The sequence below is a fragment of the Sciurus vulgaris genome (assembly GCF_902686455.1).
Source record: "Sciurus vulgaris genome assembly, chromosome: 9".
Taxonomy (NCBI): domain Eukaryota; kingdom Metazoa; phylum Chordata; class Mammalia; order Rodentia; family Sciuridae; genus Sciurus; species Sciurus vulgaris.
The window spans coordinates 113,657,541-113,679,950 of NC_136469.1; the positions used below are offsets into that span (position 1 = coordinate 113,657,541).

A 22,410-nucleotide genomic window follows, 5' to 3' on the forward strand; every position below is an offset into this window, starting at 1 on the left:
AAAATTAGATCGATTTTTTTCAAAGTAATTTTTAAATAAAAATCAGTTTGAGATTTTAATTTTTTGTACTATAATGAAATAACTGTAAAATTCTCTGTAATGAACTACATTGTACATGTTTAAATTGTTTTATTTTGATGAAAATTAAGATTCTCAGAAATGTCATCCTTATTTGAAACACAGTCAACATTTTTTTTTTTTAACTTTTCTCTCTGTAACTTTTATGATCTGATATTACCTGGAAGCTTATTCTGCTATTTAGATGACTGTTCTATTATATGTTAGTGATTCAAACACCTATTCTGTATCATCCGCTTCAACTTTATGTGTGATAACTGATGCTATTGTTTTTTTAAACACATGTTCATAGAAAAGCTGTTGAAGTTTTAAAATAAAATACATATTTTTGTTTTTAATATTTCCCATAGTTTTTCAATCAAGTCCTGGTGCTGGGAAGATCGTCAGTAAGTGATTTGTCAGAACATGTATTTGATCTGATTCAGGAACTTTTTGCTATAGATCCTCATTTATTATTGTCTGTCATGCCGCAACTTGAATTCAAATTGAAGGTAGGATTGACCAATTTTCAAGCCCTTTAAGCTTTAAAGAAAAAAAAGTGTTAATTGCAGAGTTTTTCCCTTAACTGTAAAGGAATAAAATGTGACTTCAATTTATATCGTTACAGCTAAAGTATACATTTTTAATCATTCAAATAAAACAGTAGCTTTCTTCTGGGTGAGAGAAGAATTGACACTGCAAGATTGTAATATATTTGTTTGTTCAATATGTACTGATAAAACATAGTGACACAAGTACTAAATAGATTTGAAAAATGATGTTATCTTTGAAATTTGCAATATATAGTATGTTGTTATTAAATTGTATTCATTGATTAGTAATATTTTAAAACAGTGAGATTTTAAGCTTAATGCTCAAAGGGCCTCAATTACAACTTTGTGACCCTCTTATGGTATAGATCAAAGACAGAAGTTTTATTAAATGACTTGGGGAGTTTTTTTTTTTTTTTTTTTTTAGCTAACTTAGCTAGGAATTCTTAACTTCTCAATAAACAAAAAATAAAGTCTTGACACTTAATCCCCCATCTTAATTGAACTACAGAAGATAACACTTTATATTATTTGCTTAATATTGTTATTTTTAAAAGGTTTTTAATGTCTAATATTTTATTTGATCCTTAATTCAAACTATAATTAGAAGTAACATGACATTTCTTACTTTTGAGATGAGAAACTTAAGATAAAATATTTTGCAAACTATTAAAACATAAATAATAATTGTGCAGTTAGTGTCTTTATTATAAGCATTTGCTATTTATGGTGTAAAGAACATGTTATCAATAAGAGTTTTCTTATGAGAAACTGTTAGAAAAATGTTATCTAGAAAATAAGGCATTGCTTTGATTGTCATTATCATTATCATCATCATTGTCATCATCATTTTGGTACTGGGGGTTGAATCCAGAGTCACTCTCCCACTGAGCTACATCCAGCCCTTTTTGTTTTTTATTTCGAGATGGGATCTTGCCAATTTGCTGAAAATCTTTGTAAATTTCCTGAGCTAGCCTTGAACTTGCAATCCTCCTGCCTCAGCCTCCTTAGTCGCTAGGATTATAGGCATATGCCACCATGTGTGGCTTGGTTTTTATTAAAGAGTTTATTTTAACAACAGTATAAAGATGTTTCTATACTAAATTTATTTTTGAGTTGTAAAGTGTTAAGATACATCTCCTCCCCCCACCTATTCATAGTGTCTGAAGATGTGAAGTCAAGCCTTTTTAACCTTTAAACAAGGATTGGAAGCTATTTTTTCTTAGATTTCCCTTTGTGTGCTTAATGTGAACTGGGAGCTGCTAAAGCTGTAGTGGCTATTCATGCCCCTTTTACATGTCTAAAACAGAGGTGCTAATAAACTAAAGTCAGCCTGAAAATAGGTTTCCTTTGATACTTTTTATTTTAAAATCTCATATTGAGATACTTTTATTTTTTAGTTTCTAACGATGAATGAATCTAAAAACCAAGAGATTTTGTTTAAAAGTCCAGACATATGCATCAGATTGGCTGGGTACAGTTGCTCATCCTTGTAATCCCAGCTAATCAAGAGGCTGAGGCAAGAGAAGGAAATTCAAGGCTAGCCTTAGCATGACCCTGTGTCAAAAATTTTTAAAAGTTCAGTGTACAGTGCCTCTGGGTTCAGCCCTCATTACTCTCCTACCCCCCACCACATACACACACACACAGTCAGGTCTGGCTCCACTGATCCCTTATTTTTTGTATCACAACAAAATGGCTAGCACTGAGTAGTAGCATCTTGCTAAATTGTTTGTAAGCTTTTTAGTTTTATCATGGTTCTAGTTATTCCTTTAGTTTATATACTACCTCTTCTTCATTGGTACAATTTGACTTCATACCTGTTTCATCTAGAGGTACAGGAATATGAATTTTTTCATAATTTTTTATTGTTTTTTAAAAAATTAACCCTATAGTAAGACATACTAGTATATCTAATAAAGGCCATTGAGCTTTATGTTTTTCTATATTAGCTAATTCATGCTTTTTAAAAGTTTAGTACTGTGCCTAAATAGTAATAATAAAATATTTTGTTTACTGTCTTAGAACAACAGATGCTATCACCTGTGTTCTTATTTGTTCTCTTCTGAAATCCTAGCCTGTACTATTATTAATCTTCTCATCTGAAATGAAGAAACTTAAGATTTAGATTAGTCTAGGTACTAGGTATTATTAGGGTGCCTCTTTTGAATCAACAGTATGTGCTAAGCAGATCGCCTAGGAAATTTTTATGGCTGTGGTGATTTTCTGAAGTTTTATCTCTAAATCTTATAGCCTCCTTTGATAGTTCACAGTGCTTGGTTACAGTCTCTGAGAACAATAAAAATATTTGAGAAAATACTTCAAAACAAGTTTCTTTGGTTTTACTCTGTACTATGCTCTATGTGCGATCTGTTTTATAGTTCCACACAATACTGTTCTCATATTTGTAAGGGATACCCTGGAATTATGCTACTTAGCAACATTGGCTAAAATTGACAGGAATTTTACATTTACATTTTAGATTTTTGTTTATGGTGGGAATTGAGGGAGGGAGGCTTACATTTATTTGCCAGATTTAAAACACTCATGTTTGCTTTATTTTGGTTAAATTAAAAATGCACTTTTCACAGAAAATTGTTAGGAATCAATTATATTGTAATTAGAAACAGTAGTAAAATTTGCTATCTTTTCCAGCTAGGATTAGACAGAATAAAAACTACAGTGGCAGGGTTGGGAACATAGCTCAGTTGATAGAGTGCTTGCCTCAAGCACAAGGCCCTGAGTTCAATCCCCAGCACTGCAAAAAAAAAAAAAAAAAAAAAAAAAAAAAACTCTGTTGGCAACCAGGGATAACATAGACTGCTGTCCTGAGAATTATCTGATTGATGTATTCACTGTGCTTGCTGAATGAAAAATCAAAATAAATACTGATGATTTCAACTTCAAAGGGGGGGGAGCTATAGTGGTTTTATTTTTCTTTTTGAAAAGTAATTGGTAAATCGTTCATGGAGAATTTCTCATTTTGCCCACTTATTTATTAAAATATGTAGTTGTAATTCAAATACTGTAGTATGTCCTATCTTCATATGATAATAATTTTGGTTAGATTAATAATATATCATCTGTACATCAGAAAGACCAAATGATTTTTTGCACCAAAAATATTTTCCATCATTATAATCATTCCAGCTTCACTCAAGGAATATATTTGAATTTTACAAAGGCAAGAGGAGCTAGTTTTCACTTAGCAATTTTATTTCAATAGTTTTATAAATGTAAAATGTCACATTATTTGAAATAAGCATTGATTTACTCACAAGTAGAATAAAATTTCCACTTATTCTTGTATTTGAAATTTAAGAGATTTAATTTTTCTTTAAAAGAAAATTATGCCAACTAGTAAATTTGGCAGTTATTGAAAGGCAGTACCTACTCAGCATTGTTGTCACGATGAAAAGAAAATCTTTGTCAGAGAAGATCATTTTATTTCATAATTGTGGTAAAACTTGATATCATTTTTATAACTTTGATATAAATGTGTCTGTTTTACCTAGAAAACTTCTATTCCTGAGTGTAAACTATTGTTAAGGAATAGATTATGTCTGATTGTTTTAATTTCCCATTTGAACTTCTTTTCCCAGAGATTGGTTTGTTCAATGTCTGGTATTGCTTTACAGAAACATTGTATTTGAACTCCTAAAAAAAAATGAGTAGTTTCTTTTAGGCATTACAAATTCTTTCCTAATGAATGTATGAATTTAAAAAAAAAAAATTCACACAACATATGGTTTCAAAATAATTTATATTAAAATGTGATGTCACTAGTAAACTAGAACAGATTTTTCCCCCCCTTTTAGTACTGGGGATTAAACCTTGAGTGCTCAATATCCCTAACCCTTTTTATTTTTTGAGACAGTGCCTCACTAATTTTCCAAAGCTAGCCTCAAACTTTGGATCCTCCTGCATCAGCCTCCCATGTCACTGGGATTGTAGGCATGCACCACCACTCCTGATTTGGAACAGAATTTCATAGCATATATTGGTTCATTATAAGAAAATAGGAGACTATTACCAAAAAATTAGTAAGTTTTGCTTTTTTGTAGTGTTCAAGTCATCTGACCTTTTAGATCCTCTTAAGATTGTTACTGTTATTAAAATGAGTTTTCCTGAATCATGATATTATTCAGTATCCTGTTCTTCAGTGAGTAGTAGATACTTGATGAAAATTTTACATATTGAAATCTTAATCTATATTAATGTTGAAGGATAGAATTCTTATAAAGAAAGCTTATTAGGGCTGGAATTATGTGCAGCTTGGTCCTTAACAGAATTTTTGTTTTCTAGAGCTTTAGACAATATCAGAATTGAATGAAATATCTTTACATTTTTACAAATGTGAAATTATAAGTAAGCAGTGAAGTAGGCATTAAATAAGCAATTGGGAGAACGTGAGATAAGAACAAAGTGCTAGATGGTCTCACTTGGAATAAATTTTCCATAGTAATTGAGAGCACATGATATTTTAAAGTATTCACAATTATAAACAGAAATATTAAGTTATATGTTTTGAAGAATATTTCTTTTTTTGTAATCTGAACACTAAAACTCAAGCTTTCTTTATTTTCTTTTTTCCCTTTTAAGAGCAATGATGGAGAAGAACGATTAGCTGTTGTTCGACTTCTAGCTAAATTATTTGGATCTAAAGATTCTGATTTAGCCACACAGAATCGACCTCTTTGGCAATGTTTTCTTGGACGGTAAGGGAACATGAAATTCAGACTTCTGTATCTTGGGGCCTATTCAGTTGGGTCCACTTGATTATAACTACACATACCAGAACCTTAATTAATGTTTGTTGATTTCATTAACATTTGTGTGGAAAATTTTCTTATAGAATAAATTGGAAGCCCATTTTTTTTAAAGTTTGTTTAACCGTGTAAAACTTTTATGCCAAAAAGTGTTTTGAAATAGGTAGACATCATCTCAGGATGTGCTAAAAATCTTGAGATTTTTTTTTCCAAAACCTTTTCAGGTGAAAACACTAGTCCTTTGTAAAAGAATTCAGTATCTTTATCTAATTGTATGATGTGTTCTCAACTAATTTGGTATAATTGTTTGACTGAGATGAAAAATATTATTGGTCTTGATACTTTTGTTTCAAAAGTTAATTAAAAAGTAGATATTTAGTATTAGTATTTTGGGGAACGTTTGAAATTCATCCTTAGTTCAACTGATTTTTTGATGATGAGCTAATTTTTCTTAGAGTAAATTTACTATAATAACCCTGACAAATAATCCTACATTTGTGAAATGTCTGACAATGACATAATTATATCTCAGCAGTTACTTGTTCAGAACAGACCATCTTGAAGGTCTTAATAGAAGATCTGAATATTTGAATATTTAAACTTGATTCCAGAAGAGTTTATAATAGAGGCAATGAAGCAACTGCTCTTAGAAGGTTACAGAGGAGGTATTCCCTATCCTACTGATCAATATTTATTGCTTGATCATTCAAGCAAAAATGCAAGGGTATATTTTCCACTTGGGGTACTTGTAAAATGAAAATCAGCATATGTTTTTTAAGCATTAATTATTTTATTTTCTCTGCTATATCACTCTGGAGATGTATCTCTGATTCATAGGAACAAGTTATTTTATCTCTTCTGTATTATTTTCTTTAATTATAATATGTTTTTATACTTGATCAAAATTTTTTCTCTAGCACTTGAAAAATTATAAATACTAAATATCAGATTTTATTAAAATACAAAAATTAGCTCTGCATAAGAAAGTACAAGAAGGCTATAGACATTAAGACATTTATTAAATAAGTTTACTTGAATATTTTCTGATCTCATTTCAAAAATTGAAAATTACCTTTTTATTTAGCATCATATTATTATCCTTGCCCCAAACCCCCTGAGCTGCGATATGCAAGCATGTGTACTATCAATGAGCAATACCCCCAGCCCAAAATCATATTATTTATCACTAATAAATACATTCTAAAAGTTGCCCAGTCTATTTTAAATTTGAATTCCTCAGCCTATCTTTATTATATATCGTTTTTTTTCATATTAACTGAATTCTTAAACAAGACCTTTAAAAGAGCATTTTACTGCTGGGCATAATGGTGCACACCTGTAATCCCACTGCAGGGGGCCACGCAGGAGGGTCGCAAATTTTAGGCCAGCCTCAGTAATTTATCAAGGCCCTAAGCAATTTAGTAAGACCCTGTCTCAAAATAAAAAGTGTTGGGGATATGGCTCAGTGGTAAAGTGCTTCTGTGTTTAATCCCTTGTACCAAAAACGGAAAAAAATAAAAGCGTTTTTACAAGTCAGTCCAAACCAGATGAGGAAATGCAAATCATTTTATGCAGTCCTATTTTAGCCTCTGGATCTTACTCTTACATATGGTTTGCTTTCTACCCCAAATTCCCCAATAGTTTCCTCTTATAAACTTTTTTCCCAAGCAGAGTTTGTGTTTTGAATATTCATTTTTTGTTTATTACATAGCAAAACAATAATCTTGAGTTTTAGATCTATGAAATGGAGAGTTATATTAGTCACAGATAAGTTTATATTGTTTATCTTTCTTTTATCATGGTAAAACATTTCAGAAATGTTTCTGTAAAATGATGTCTTGTAGCTTGTTACTGTACTTTATATTCTCATCAGAACATATTAGCTGTCATTATAATCAATGTATTTTCTATTCAGTCACTATTGTTGTTTTTATAAGTACTTGCATGTTAGATATCTTATTTGAAAATTGTTGTGCCCTAGAATTAATACATAGCAATTTTTTCCTATATAGATTTAATGACATTCATGTTCCTGTGAGATTAGAAAGTGTGAAATTTGCCAGTCATTGTTTAATGAATCACCCAGATTTAGCAAAAGATCTCACAGGTAAGCTATCTGGTTTATTGCAAATAGAGTAATCACACAAATAATTTTTACATGCAGGCTATGATCTAGCTTCAGTTTCTGAATAGATTTTAATTCTATCATGATTTCAGGTCTCTTTTTCTCATGCACCAGGATATGATGTCTTGCTTTATAAGATAAAATTACATTTGAATTCTTCATCATCTTGATCCTTTTGAATTTTTTAGAAGATATAGTTTGGCCCAGTATGCCAAAGAAAAAAACAATAAACAGAAATCATAGTTTAAGGAGGTAGATTTGGGCACAAATCATTATATTTATATAATTAAATATAGTAATATATACAATAATAAGTAGGAAAGCAGGGGCTGGGGAGAGAGCTCAATCAGTAGAGTGCTTGCCTTGCAAGCACAAGGCCCTGGGTTCAATCCCCAGTACGGCAAAAAAAAAAAAAAAAAAAAAAAGTAGAAAAGCAATTTTCTGAATTAAACTAGAATTTGTTTCTTCAGTTAAACAGAACATTTAAAAAGCTACCTATTTGATTATAGCAAATAGTAGCTTCTAGCAAAATTCTGCTGTTTACTAAAAACCAGAGGAAATGATACTTTTTGCATTGATTTAGTTTGTATTGTAAGTTATTCAGAGCTTTTTTTTTTCCATTCGTTTTTTGTACCAGGAATTGACCCCAGGGAGACACTTAACCACTGATCCATATCCCCAGCCCTTTTTAATATTTTATTTAGAGATAGGATCTTGCTAAGTTGCGTAGGGCCTCACCAAGTTGCTGAGGCTGGCTTTGAAATCTTGGTCCTTCTGCCTCAGCCTCATGAGCCACTGGGATTACAGGCGTGGGCCACTGCATCCTGCCTATTCAGGAATTTTTTAAAAAGATTACAAAATACTCTGGATTTTAATTTATATCATTAATGGTACAGGTATATACCTATCAGCTAACTCATTATAAGCATTTTTACTCTTCTTCAAGTTTTTCAATTTGTAACTGCAACTCCAAACTGTATAAATCAGATACTGTGTTGGGATTTGACTTTTCCAAATAACCTTGTTTACTAAGATGTGCTATGCAGATTTATGCATATAAAAATAACCTTGTTTACTAAGATGTGCTATGCAGATTTATGATTATTACAGAGTAGTAGGACCTTAAAATTATTTTTATTCATACCACATTTTACTGACATTGTCTTAGTATGGACAAATGCTAAAAACAGTAGTCTTTTCTGTAATTCTGAATCATGACATTATATAGCTAACATGGAGCTTAAGTTTTTTTTTTTTTTTTTTTAATTACAGAATATTTGAAAGTTAGATCACATGATCCAGAAGAAGCTATTCGTCATGATGTCATCGTTACTATAATAACAGCAGCCAAAAGAGACCTTGCCTTAGTAAATGATCAACTGCTTGGATTTGTAAGGGAAAGAACACTGGATAAACGGGTAAAATCTGAGGAATTTTATTCTTCCTTATTTTACTGTGTTTTATTTGCTAAATACAATTGGTATTATCTTCTATAATAAGAATTATTACCCATAATAACAATTAAAACTTTCTCTTTGAAAATCAGATTAGTAACAATGTGAAATTGATTATTTCTCATCCATATTGTCTTTATGAATGAGTACACTGGATTCTAGGGTTTTTCATATTTTAGGTATGGTTTCTCTTTTAGCATTTCTTTATAAAAGAACAGGTAAATTAAACAAAGTTTTATTCTATATTTTGATCACATATTTATTTCTTAAAGTCGACATTTTCATTTATTACAATCTGATATAACTTAGCTGGGTCTGTCTTTCTTTGAACAAAAACACCATCATAGTTACTTAGAAAGTGATGTTTCCAACTGGGTTTGTTGGTGCACACTTGTAATCTCAGCAGTTCAGGAGTCTGAGGCAGGGGGACACCAAGTGCAAGACCAGCCTCAGCAACTTAGCAAGATCCTATCTCAAAAACATCAAGATAGTTTTTTCATTTGATGTCATTAGAAACATGAATCGATAAGGAAAAGTAATACTAAGAACAGCATTAGCAGTTGCTAAGGAATAGCACTGTTAACCATAAGTAAGAGACAGAAATGCAAAGCAGGCTGATTAAGCATATATTTGCTAATTAATATCTTTAACAATAATTGCCCAACTATCCTGTAGAAAAGTGTAGTTTAGCTATAATTTCAGGGTGGAGAAACAGTTGGTTTTGAAATATAGCAAGAGGTCTTCATGTTTTTCTTTTTTAAGTAGTTATAAGAGGCTGGGCAGGCAGCTGGAGTTGTGGCTCAGTGAGAGAGCACTTGCCTGGTATGTGTGAGGCACTGAGTTCAAGTCTCAGCACCACATATAAATAAATAAGTAAGGCCTGTTGACAACTTGAAAAAAAAATCCACATAATCAAAAAAAAAAAAAAAAAGGCTGGGCAGGATGGCACATAATGGCTATAATTCCAGTGACTTGGGAGGCTAAGGCAAGAGGATCACAAATTCAAGGCCAGCTTCAGCAACTTAGTAAGACCCTATCTCAAAACAAAAAATAAGAACTGAGGATGTATCTCAGTGGTAAAGCACCCCAGGTTCAATTCTCAGTACAAAAAAATAAAAGTCAAGAGGCAGATGTTTGAAAAAATACACACTGGCCAGGTGTGGAGGCACTTGAATATAATCCTGGTGATTTGGGAGGGTGATTTCAAGGCAAGAGGATCACAAATTCAAGGCCAGGCTGTGTAACTAAGTAAGAAACAGTATCAAAATTGAAAAACAAAAGGGTTGGGGATGTACCTCACTAGTAGAGTGCCTCTAGGTTCAATACCCACCCTCACCCCTCCCAAAAAAAGTGTTTTAATTTATTCAACTGTGTTAGTAATTCTGACTTCGAAGGTTTTTTTCATTTTGGCTTTAACGTAAATGAAATGACTTTCTAGCTGATTGTTAATTGGCACTGCCCTCTTTTCTTCCCAGGTAAGTTATTGCCACTTGTGTAATTTGCTCCTTTTAGAAAAATTTCACTCCTATTAATATTTCATGGTTTCAAAGGAGTTGAATAAATGACTCTTCCTAACTGAAACTGCATTATGTGTCTTAATAGCACTTACTAGACATTTTTAGACCTGGATTTTGGACTAATAAGTTCCATACTAGCCATTTTAACAATTGTTTTCTCCTATATAAAGAGGGAACAGGATTTAATCTTATGTTCCACAACATACAGTTTTTGGTTTAAGAAATATCAGAAGGCATCTACTGCCAGACCTGGTGGTATTTGACTATAATTTCAGTGACTTGGAAGCTGAGATGGGCCAGCCTAGACAACTTAGTGAGACCCTATCTCAAAATTAAAAAAATAAACAAGGGATCTGTTAACCTGTTGTATAAAATCAAAGTATTATTCCATCCACTAAGTAGGTAAAAATGAAAAAATAAAAAATTTATAAGTACTGACTTGAGTATTTAAAAATCCCATTATTGAGAGAAATATATTTTTGGTTATTGTTTTTCTTATATCTTGGCATAGTCTTCATGTTAGGTTTTTTTGTTCTTTTTTTGGTGCTCAGGATCAAACCCAGGGCCTCACACATACTAGGCAAACCACTGAGCTCCACTGCCAGCACTCATGTTAGGTTTTTTGAAGATCTTTTTTTTTTTTTCCCCCTGTCCACCCTCCTTCTACCACTATTCTTTCCTTCTCTAGTAATTCTTCCATACCAACCTCTAGAAATCCCAGAGTCTTTCACTAACTAGGACATGCCTGTGTAAATCATTTGCCTTTTATGTCTACAAAATAAGATGATCACTGAAGTCCTTTCCAATATTGTAGTCTCAGTGTTCTTGGTATTGAACTTTGTTCTTCTTATTCTGGGTTAACATCAGAAAGGAAAAACTGAGAACTAAAACATTTTAGTTGATAAGAGTTTTGTTTGTAGAGTGAAATATATCCTTTGTCTTTTACATTTAAAACTGGACATATATATGTTTGGTTTTTTTTTTTTTTTCTTTAATATAGAGAATCAGTTGAAATCTTCTGTAGGGTTTACTGTTGCTTGGCTTTGAAAGAGAATAAAAAATTAGTAGATCATTTAGCAGTATCTCCACTGGAAAATTTCTAAAGTAGTTTGGTTTCTAAATAAGAACACACTTAAAATGGTTAGTAAAACCTGTTATAAAAGAAATATTGTGTTTATATATTTATGTGTGTGTGTATATATATATATATATATAGCATTACTGTGTGTGTGTGTGTGTGTGTGTGTGTGTGTGTATAGTGTGTATATATATATTTAAGACTGATGGTGCAACCTAGTAAAGCCGTGACAGTTTTTGCAGATTATTAGGCAATTTGGTATCTTCCTTATCTAATAAATGTTATACTTTCTAGTGGCGAGTAAGAAAAGAAGCTATGATGGGTCTGGCTCAGCTTTATAAGAAATACTGTCTTCATGGTGAAGCAGGAAAGGAAGCTGCAGAGAAAGTCAGCTGGATAAAGGACAAACTTTTGCATATTTATTATCAGAACAGCATTGATGACAAGTAAGTCTATGTTGGTAGAATGATTGAATGTAAAACTACTTTTCATTTTTAAATATCTTTATATCTAATTTTAAATACTTTATTTCTAAATTTAGACATCACTTTCTATAAATTCTTTTCTTTAAATTTTTAAGTTGTTGATGAACCTTAATTTTACTTATTTATGATGCTGAGAATCAAACCCAGTGCCTCACACATGCTAGGCAAGTGCTCTCCCACGGAGCCACAACCCCAGCCCCACTTTCTACAAGTTCTTACATACTATGTTTAAATAAGATAATGTCCAAGATTATAAGGCAGCAAAATCATGTGAACTAGGCAAGGACTTTGTAGTTAGGCAGACCAGAGACCAACTGTTTACTCTGGCCCTTATGATTTCACTTTTGTGCTTATCAGTTTAACATAAAAAGGAGGAATAATAATGTCCTTCTTACAGGATTATTATGTGGATTAAACAAAATAATGAATGTAAAGCACCTTGGCCCTTTCTTTGCCTGCGATAGAGCACTGTTTGATAACTCATAATTTTTAGTTTTCCTTTTTGCAATACTGTGATTACCAGTAGAAGAACTATTATGTTCTTTTCATTTTCTGAATACTACTTAGAATTTTGTATTGGATTGTACTAATGATACTTGCTTTTCGAAAACTACTTTTCAGTGTTTTATTGAATTAGAGTGACTACTTGGGTATCACAGATAATGTATTTCCTTGGTTAATGAAGAGCTCTTGTGTTTTCTTATTCCAGTAATACTGAATAATAGATATAAGTTTAGGAAAAAGAATATTCCAGTATTGATAAGGAATTCAGATTATAGAGATAAGAAAAATCAAATATTCACATCTTCAGGAAGTATTAGAAAGGAGATCCTCCTGTTTCCCTATGTGGCAACATGGGAAAGGAGGTGAACTCTAATCAGAGGCCATTAATAAGTTTCTTGACAATTATACTTGGAATCATAGCTTTATATGTAGTGTTAACTAATTTGTTACAGTTTTGTACTGTTGAAGAATGGGTAGAACAGCCTACCCTGTGTTTCGGAATAACATTTAACCATCCTAGAATAAAAGTTTCATAATGACACATTATAAATTAAGCCCACAAGTGGTAACTGCCTCAAATTTAAAAATAACTATAGAATATCTTCCATTGGAAGGAACCAATCATATCCTGATGTTTTCCATCAGATGTGCACACAGAGCTCTCACTATTACTTTAGTACAAAATGGTTAAAATGATTATTATCACTTAAAAATAAAATAATTGTGCTTTTTGGTTCTTGTTTCACAGACTATTGGTAGAGAAAATTTTTGCTCAGTATCTCGTGCCCCACAATCTGGAAACAGAAGAGAGAATGAAATGCTTATATTATTTATATGCTAGTTTGGATCCAAATGCTGTAAAGTAAGTTACTTTTCAAATGACTGAATTATTTCTTAAGATTTCATAAAATTACTTCATCTTATCTAATTAATTGTTTACGGGGTTATTCTATTTGAATCAAGAAACTCAGGCAAATATTTATAGAGAAAATATTATTTAAATTCAGATTAGTCATCTGCAAAGCTTTTCCTATATTCATAAGTGTATTTGTCAACTGGGTCATAATATGTTCTCAGACATTCAACAAAGTCCCCATGTCAGAATACCTGATGGGTATCTAAATTATACTATTCTCCTTTATCCTTTCATTCTAAGTACTAAACTAAGAAATGAGTAGTGCTTTTTTGAGAACATATCTTCATAATCTCTAATAGGATGACCATATAATTGTCTAATGAATATTTTTAAGACTGAAAGGAGGCACTATTAATAATTTTGCTTGGAGCCGGCCATGGTGATAGTGCACACCTATAATCCCAGTGATTTAGGAGACTGAGGCAAGAGGATCACAAGCTCAAGGCCACCTTGGGCAACTTAGACCCCATCTCAAAATAAAAAATAAAAAGGGCTGAGGATGTAGTTTAGTACCCCTAGGCTCAGTACCAGTACCACCAAAATAATAATCATAATAATAATTTGTCAATTAAACATGCACATAAAACAATTGAGTTCTGTATTAAGAATTTTAACTCTCTTGAGTTTGCATTTCAACATATATTTATAAAAGTATATTTATGTGTGTGTGTGTATATATATATATAGGCATAAAACTAACTTGCATACAATTTCAAATATACAGAAAAGTAACAGGAATAATAGAAAATGTTGTTATATCCTCTCTACCCAGAACCATCATTTTCAACCATTTGGAATTTCTATATACACATTTTGTCTCTTTACACATTTTCCTACCAAGTATTTGAGAATAATTTGCAGACATGTGGATCCCTTTAGAGATAAATACTGTAGTGTTGATTCATTATAAGCAAGGATATTTTCTTACAGAACCTTGTCAAAATAAAAATATATAACATTATTACAATTGTCGAATCCACTATATGTGTTCAAATCTCCTCAGTTGTTCATATCATGTACAGGTTTCTCTCATCTGGGATTAAATATTACATATGGAACTATTGCTCCGTCTGTTTTTTATGACTGATGTTTTTTGGAAGAGTATTTTGTAGGCCAATTATTTTGTATAATGTGGTCTTCATTTGGGTTATTTTGATGCTTTCTCATTATTAGATTATGATCATGCATTTTCATCAGAAATTCCTCAAAGGTAAAGTTATATCCTTGATGTATCATTTCAGGAGGCATTAGCCATCATTCTTTAACAGCTTTATAAGTGATTATTAATGCTCACTCCTGATGATAAAATGCTTGCCTAAAGGTTTGTATGTATGTGAGTTTTGTGGTACTGGGAATTGAACCCAGAGGTGCTTTACCACACTGAGCTACATCTGTGGCCCTTTTTAGAACAGGGTCTCACTAATTTGCCAAGACTGGTGCCTGGAACTTGAGATCTCCTGCTATAGCCTCCTAAGTAGTTAGAATTTCAGATATACACCAATGCACCCAACTTGGCATAAGGTTTTGATATCCTTTTATATTTCTAAATAACTGGCCAAGAGCACTCAGAATGATTTTTCAGAGTGTTCTGGGCACCTGGAAGTGTGGAGGGCATATGTGAGAAAAGAAAGTCTATAATTATGGAGAGAAAAGAATATAGAATAAATAAATACACAGTCCATTTAAATTTGTCTTCTTCAATCTATTTCTAAGTCACTTTTATAAATGGTTTGTATCCCTTCATATAGATTCCTTAGCCTAGCATTCAAAAAGGCCTTTGTCATCTGCTTCTTGTCTGTGGTATGCTACAGCTTTCTCATGTAGTCCAAGCACATAAATGTTTTTCAGTTTTCTGTATGTGCCATACACATTGACACTATAGCATTTCTTAGACCAGAACTTTCTAACTACCTCTGAATCTCTTTATTTTATTTAACTGGCAAGATCCTTCTGTTCTCAGGTATTTCTTCTCAGTGGTAGACAGTTTGCCTAGCATGGATAAGACCTTAGGTTCCATCTCCAGGACCACAAAAAATAAAAACAAAATAATAAATTCCTCTTATAAAGGCGTTTTCTATTTACCATTTATATTATACTGTCCTAAATATTAATAAATAAAGATTTTTGCTTAAAATTTTATATACATATAGAAAAATAGTGTTTATACACCATACAACAGAAAATTAAGTTGAATAATTTGCAAAAATGTTACATAATTTTTTTTCATACTCATAATTTTATTTACAGAGCTCTCAATGAAATGTGGAAATGTCAGAACATGCTTCGAAGTCATGTACGCGAACTATTGGATTTGCACAAGCAGCCTACGGTAGGTTCATGATTTGTTTAAATTCATACGCTATTGTCATGATTAACTTTTTATGTAGTAGTATACAAAAGTCATATTTTCTTATTCCTTCAATGTAAAATCAGTATAGAAAATCAATCCTATAATGTGTCAAAATAACAAATTCTACTGAAAGGTTTTGGAAGGCAGGTGGAAAAAACTTGAATATTCTTAATGGACTTTTAACTATGTTTGCTGGAACAGTATTCTTAACCTGGAGACTATAGACAGATTCCTCAAGGACCCAGGGATGTTAGAGGAGGGGCTTGTCAAACCGTTTTTGTAAATAACCAGATAGTAAAAACTTAGTTTTTGCCATTCATGTAATTGCTGGTCAGCTATTCAACTCTTTCTTGGTGTAGTACAAAAGCAGTCATAGGCACTCATAAATTAATGGGCACTGACTATGTTCTAATAAAAGTTCCCAAAAAAAGGTCACCCTTGGGGATCAACTTGGGGATTACCAACTTCTTTCCCAAATTATTCCAATTTAACATAAATTATTAATTAATTCTTTTTATTATAATAGTTAAAGGAAATACTTTTTGAAGAGACAGTTATTCTGAGTTTTTAACAGATGGTGGTCTCAGCTGGACATAGTGGCACACACCTATAATCCCAGTGATTTGGGAGACTGAGTCAAGAGAGGATGGTAAATTTGAAGCCAGCCTGGGCAACTTAGCAAGACCTTGTTACAAAATAAACAATACCAAGGAGTAAGGATGTTGCTCCATAGTAGAGTGATTGCTTAGCATGTGTGAGGCTCTGGGTCCAATACCTAACACTGTCAAAAAATAGGGCCCAAACTGGTCCCAAACACCTCAGCTCAAATGATCCTATCCTCCTGCCTCAGCCTTCCTGAGTAGCTGGGAATCCACGTGCATACTATCATGCCTGGCTACTTTTTAGATAGTTTTCAAGACCTTCCTACTAACATCTTCTTTCCTTCTATTTGTCTTAAAAGTTTGTTGCTTCTCCACAATTATTTGCTGTTAACTTAGTGTGTAGATAGATAAACCATTTTCAATAGGTAGATTATGATAAAGTTTTTTTTAAAACCATGAAGCATATACAATAATGAATTGTATATGTATATTGTATTTTCTTATAGAAATTAGTATGTATGACTGGTTGTCCTTTCTTTTCTATTTCAAATTTCAGTCAGAGGCTAACTGTTCTGCTATGTTTGGAAAACTGATGACCATAGCAAGTGAGTATGTTTATTCACCCAGTAAATATATAATATACATCAAAACAGACCATTAGTTCATCCAATAAGACTATCAATGCTAAGAAAAATAATTCTTTATTTCTAAGAACCAGTTTGTCTGGTCTTCTTTTGATGAATTTTTAGGACACTTGGTTTCAGTTTAGTAGTTTTCTTTCCTAATATTGGTTCCCTCTAATTTTATAGAGAATTTGCCTGATCCTGGGAAAGCACAAGATTTTGTGAAGAAATTTAACCAAGTTCTTGGTGATGATGAGAAACTACGGTCTCAGTTGGAGTTATTAATCAGCCCAACCTGTTCTTGCAAACAAGCAGACATTTGTGTGGTTAGTAAATTATACTTTTACATTTGTTCTCCTATCTTATTTACAGAAATCTGTATTAAAGCCTTTTGACATTTAGTGTTTTGTGTGAATTTAATAGTAGTATGAGCCCTGAATTACTGAGAAGTGTATCTGTAGTCAACTTAGTTCTCTTTACTTAACACTCTTTCTCTAGCCACATTCCAGGAAAAAATTAGTGATGTAAGCCAGAGTTTTGTCCTATAATTGAGTAAGATTAAGTATCTTGTAATTAGTAGATATTCATTGAATAAATGGTAAGAATTATTTAAATGCTTATGTGCATGCATTTTCTTTTCCTGTGTGTTAGCATGGAAATAACCCCTGTAATAAATCAGCAATAGAAATGTTGTCATATATGTGATTTCATTTATAGATAAGATAAATTCCTATGTAGACTTTTGTCCTCATTCTATTCTTGGACTCCTTATTTTATAGAAAACCAGCATCATTGAAAATATCAGGAAAGAAATCTTCATCCGTTCATTTACTCAGCATTTTCTGAGACAGAGTCCTAGTTTGAATTTCAGCTATACCATTTACTACCAATATGACCTTTAGTAAGTTATTCAATATTTTTGAGCCTCGTTTTCCTCATCTATCTATATATACATTCATAGATATATATATATATATATGTATATATAGGGTCCCAGATTTAATAAATGGTAGTTCTTATGATATTACACATATATGACAAACACTATGCTTGAGACCAGGCTTACAAAGATGAATAAGACAAAGGTAATTATTTTAGATATTTATGTCTCTGTTCTAAAAAAGGATTAGAGTTGATGTAATTATTTAAATATGTGATAAAGGATAAGGATTATAATAGGTAAATATACAAAGTGATCTGGGAGCATAGAACAGGTATCTTTTATTCAGTCAGGGATTTAAATAGATCAGTGTTTAGGAGTACATGTGGAGAAGCCAATTTAGGGAGGCAGGAATACTCTTCTGTTGTGCCTAATAATATGGATGCTCCAATTGTCTAGACTACGTAAACCTTTGCACCTCCAAGATGAATGATTTGCAAACCACTCTTAAAGGCTTCATTTACCTCTTCGGCATCTACAATTCCAGTTTCAGAGTATTGGGGGGAGGGGTGTGGGGGGGATCTGATGTAATTGAATCATTGAGCAAAATAGCTTGAAGATACCTCAGAGATATTTTGCGTGACCACTTCATTTTTCAGAGAAAGACATTGAATTTAAAGAAAGAGAAATTTCTCATCCAGAGTTTTCACAAGTTCAAGTGGCTGAGCTGCAAGCAGAGCCCTGTATCTCATAGATCCATGATAGCACTCTTTCTATACAATACATCATTCTTTGCAAGAACTATTACAAACCAAGCACTGTTCAAGAAATATGGACCTAGAAAAATCAAATGTCTCAGAAACAGAAACTGAGTTTGGGGGGAAAAAAATAACAGAAACATGCATCTCTCCTATTTTTCAGACCATAAGTATCTAAGATTTTCCAATTCTAAAAACTGTATGCAAAGCAGATGTTTCTAGCCATAAACCACAATATCTGAGTATGAATGGAACCAATAAGTAACCATGGCAGTGTAGCCAGTAAGTGCTTCTGATTTTAGGAATTGGGAAAATAGAGATGAAGATTGCATTTGCACTAGAGAAAGTATAGTAATGGTTCCTTCCTTCCTAGGTCTTATGTTAGCATTGTGTGTAACTTGAGTACATTATTTAATTTATCTGTTTGCTTTCTTCTGAAAAGTAGAACTTATGACACCTTTTAAACATTCAGGAAAACAACCATTGTTAGAAAAAGTTTGGCATTGCCCTGTGTAAATGTATGATTACACGAATGGTATGCCTTTACTCCATGTACAGAGAATCAAAATGTATCCCATTTGTTTACAATTAAAAAAAAGAAAAAAGAAAAAGTTTGGGCTGGGGAGATAGCTCAGTTGGTAGAGTACGTCACTTGTAAGTACAAGGCCCTGGGTTCAATTCCCAGCTCCGCAAAAAAAAAAAAAAAGAAAAAGTTCTTGCCATTTTCCAGAATATTTATCATTTTTGTCCTTTCCCCCATGGGCTGCTGTATGTTAGTTACATATTTTCTCTGATATCCTCTTACCTGTTTTTCCTAATCGTTTTATTCTGACATTGAAGAATGGAATAAAGGAAAAAATATAAGTGTAATATTTGGTTTCTGTCATTCTGTGTAGCTTTGTTTCCATCTTTGAGGGTTTTTCTAAAAAACAATCATGTTTTATGTCACAGAGATGAATAGTATTTAGTAACAGTAGGAATGGAGATCTAATAATTTCCTCCCCTTTATCTGAGTTACATTCTTGAAAAAGTTTTAGAGAATACTTTGAGTAAGTAATATCAGCAGAGACATACTATGGATTAAAACTTATGTGCATAAGTTTGGTGAGTGTAAAGAGGGTATGCAATGAATGGTATTATATTTTATACTTCAGGTTTTATTTCCAAACTTTGGTTTTATAGGACAACATATTTGCCACTATTTCAGTTGTACTTGCATGGCTCCATGACCTTTCTTTATTTTGTTCTATTTTATTATTTTATTTTATTCATTTGTTTTTTTCCATAGCCTTTCTATAATGGTAGTTCCTACTTTGTGTGTGTGTGTGGGCGGGGGGTGCTGGGGATTGAACCCAGGGCCTTGCGCTTGCAAGGCAAACACTCTACCAACTGAGCTACCCCAGCCCCAGTTCCCACATTTTAAGATATTTTAGGAAGCTTGTTTATTTAACATTTAATGAGGTAGTCCTAATTTTGAATTTCATCTATACCACTTAACTACTAATATGACCATTAATAAGTCACTCAGCATCTCTGAGCCTCATTTTCTTCATCTGTAAATATTACCAACCTCTTGGGATTAAAAAAAAAAAAAAGTAAAGATGAAATTTTATATATGGACTAATACAAGGCCCTCCTTCACTATGTATAGATTTAAAGAAGTGGTAGTTCTTATGGTCTCACACATAGATGAAAAGCAGTAGGGACCCATAAAACAGGTGTGAAATGGTATCACAAATCTCTTTTCTAACAAAGTCTCAAAGTCATTCTGTTGTGTAGTTCTTGAACCACACTTAAGAACCCCCTTCCCTACAGTTATCTATATATACATTGTATCTTCAGAAATCCAACTATTATTTGTCCCTTTCTCCCTGGATCATGCTTACATTGTTTGTTTATAGTTTGTTTATTTTGTTTGTTTGGATAGCAAACCCAGGGCCTTGTACCTGCTGTGTCTAAGCACTTTACCACTGAACCACACCCCCAGACCCACGTTTATACTGTAATCTCTGCATGATTTAGTAATTTGTATTATGCATGACCTATCATCCACCTTGCAGATTAGGTAACAGACACAGGTGAGTTGATTTCAATAAAGAATGCAATGTGGTAAGTGTTCTGATAGAATCATGCTTTGGTAACAGGAAAGAGCATCACTCATCTCAGGAAGGTATGGAAATAGGAAATGCCTTGTTCTATAAGTGACTCCTGAGTTGGTTTTTAAAGAATAATTTGGAATTAGACCAATATGTCAAGAAGGGCTACTGTATTTCTACCTTGGATGACTATCAAAGCAGATTCTGTAGGAATAGAAGATAACCCATGTGTGGCCTTTGAGCAATTGTGTTTAGAAATCTGAGATTGATGCCTGGTTGATATTTATTAGCACAATTATAGCTCCTAGAGGAGATAGAAAAAAAATATGATGGAAAAGGGAGAGAGATGCTTACTTATAATATTTCATAACACTCATTGAGTGCTTTAATTTTTTTATTCAATACCAATGATGCACATTTACTTTTACATGGAAGTTAAACCTTTGAAAATTGTTTCTTATAATAAATTATATTCTTAACTAATTTACTGATTCCAGCTGCAAAAAATACCTGATAATATTAAATATTTTTAGGAATTATTTTGATTGGCTATAAAAACACAAAAAAAATACAGGAGGAATTACTTTGCCTATGAAAGAATACTTCTAAGAAGTGAATACTTTTTTGAAAATATTTTCTTAGTTGTAGATGGACACAATACCTTTACTTCATTTATTCACTTATATGGTGCTGAGGATTGAACCCAGTGCTTCACATGTGTAAGACGAGCACTATACCACTGAGCCACAACCCCAGCCCTGTGAATATTTTTTTATTGTCAAAATAAGAAAAAAGTACAAGGGGATATGGATATAACATTTTTATAGCCTTTATTTTTATTATTATAGGGTTAATAAATTATAACCTTATTGATCATAGATTATTTCTTCAGTATTCCTTAAGAATATTAAATACCTTATGTAAATAATAAGCATTAGTAATATTAATCTGCACTAGCAGTGTAAAAGCCCCTTTGAAATTAAAAGCTCCAAATTGCTTTTGATTCTGAACTTCCTCATGCTGAGAATGGAAACTGAGAAACTACTGACCCAGGTAGGCACCAAGGTAACTAAAACTGACATATTGTTGACTAGCACAGCCTAGCTAAATCTACATGTGTTTATATCCTACCTTTTGTCCCCTGTAACCCTTCTCTTATAAAACCATCCTCGAGAACCACAAAGATGGAGATTGAAACAAAAAGGTCTCTATCTTTCTCAGGCCCAGCCTTGAATAAACCAATTTTCTATCACCAACCTTTGTCTCCTGAGCTTTAGTAGAGTGACAAAGCAATAGGACTTTTGTTCCTGTAAACTGTTGCATAGATGTGATCAAAAATTCTGACAATACTCTCAGGTTTTCAGAAAATAAAGTTAGTTTTTTAAACCTGTTCTGCCAACTGTTTCCTAAAAGGATTGCACATGGTTACTTTTGGTTAAAGCTTACTCAACTACTGTTCATTTAGAAAAACTTGTTGGTCTTACATGTTTTTGCTTATTAGAAGTATGTATTGGCTTCTGAAAGTTTTTTCTTAAAAGTGTAAAGGAAACAAGAAAAACTTTTTATTTGTTGCTTCTTACTTGCCACAAACTACCTTGATTTGTTATTTATCCCCAAAATCACATTGATTATCACATTATATTCT

At 32.4% G+C, this 22,410-nt stretch overlaps 1 protein-coding gene across 5 annotated transcripts in view; it reads left to right on the forward strand.

Moving 5' to 3' along the window:
- PDS5A (PDS5 cohesin associated factor A) overlaps window positions 1-22,410 on the forward strand; it is a 142,941-nt gene that overhangs the window by 75,064 nt on the left and 45,467 nt on the right. For 3 of the 5 annotated variants that reach the window (XM_079152786.1, XM_079152787.1, XM_079152788.1), the window contains exons 8-16: window positions 429-569; window positions 5,211-5,326; window positions 7,390-7,484; window positions 8,775-8,920; window positions 11,846-11,997; window positions 13,289-13,402; window positions 15,704-15,785; window positions 16,965-17,013; window positions 17,218-17,357. In XM_079152786.1, coding sequence (XP_079008912.1) covers window positions 429-569; window positions 5,211-5,326; window positions 7,390-7,484; window positions 8,775-8,920; window positions 11,846-11,997; window positions 13,289-13,402; window positions 15,704-15,785; window positions 16,965-17,013; window positions 17,218-17,357 — 1,035 coding nt within the window. Of the gene's footprint in view, window positions 1-428; window positions 570-5,210; window positions 5,327-7,389; window positions 7,485-8,774; window positions 8,921-11,845; window positions 11,998-13,288; window positions 13,403-15,703; window positions 15,786-16,964; window positions 17,014-17,217; window positions 17,358-17,810; window positions 17,949-22,410 lie in introns of those variants that run through there. The other 2 variants (XM_079152790.1, XM_079152789.1) reach the window with 2 other exon arrangements.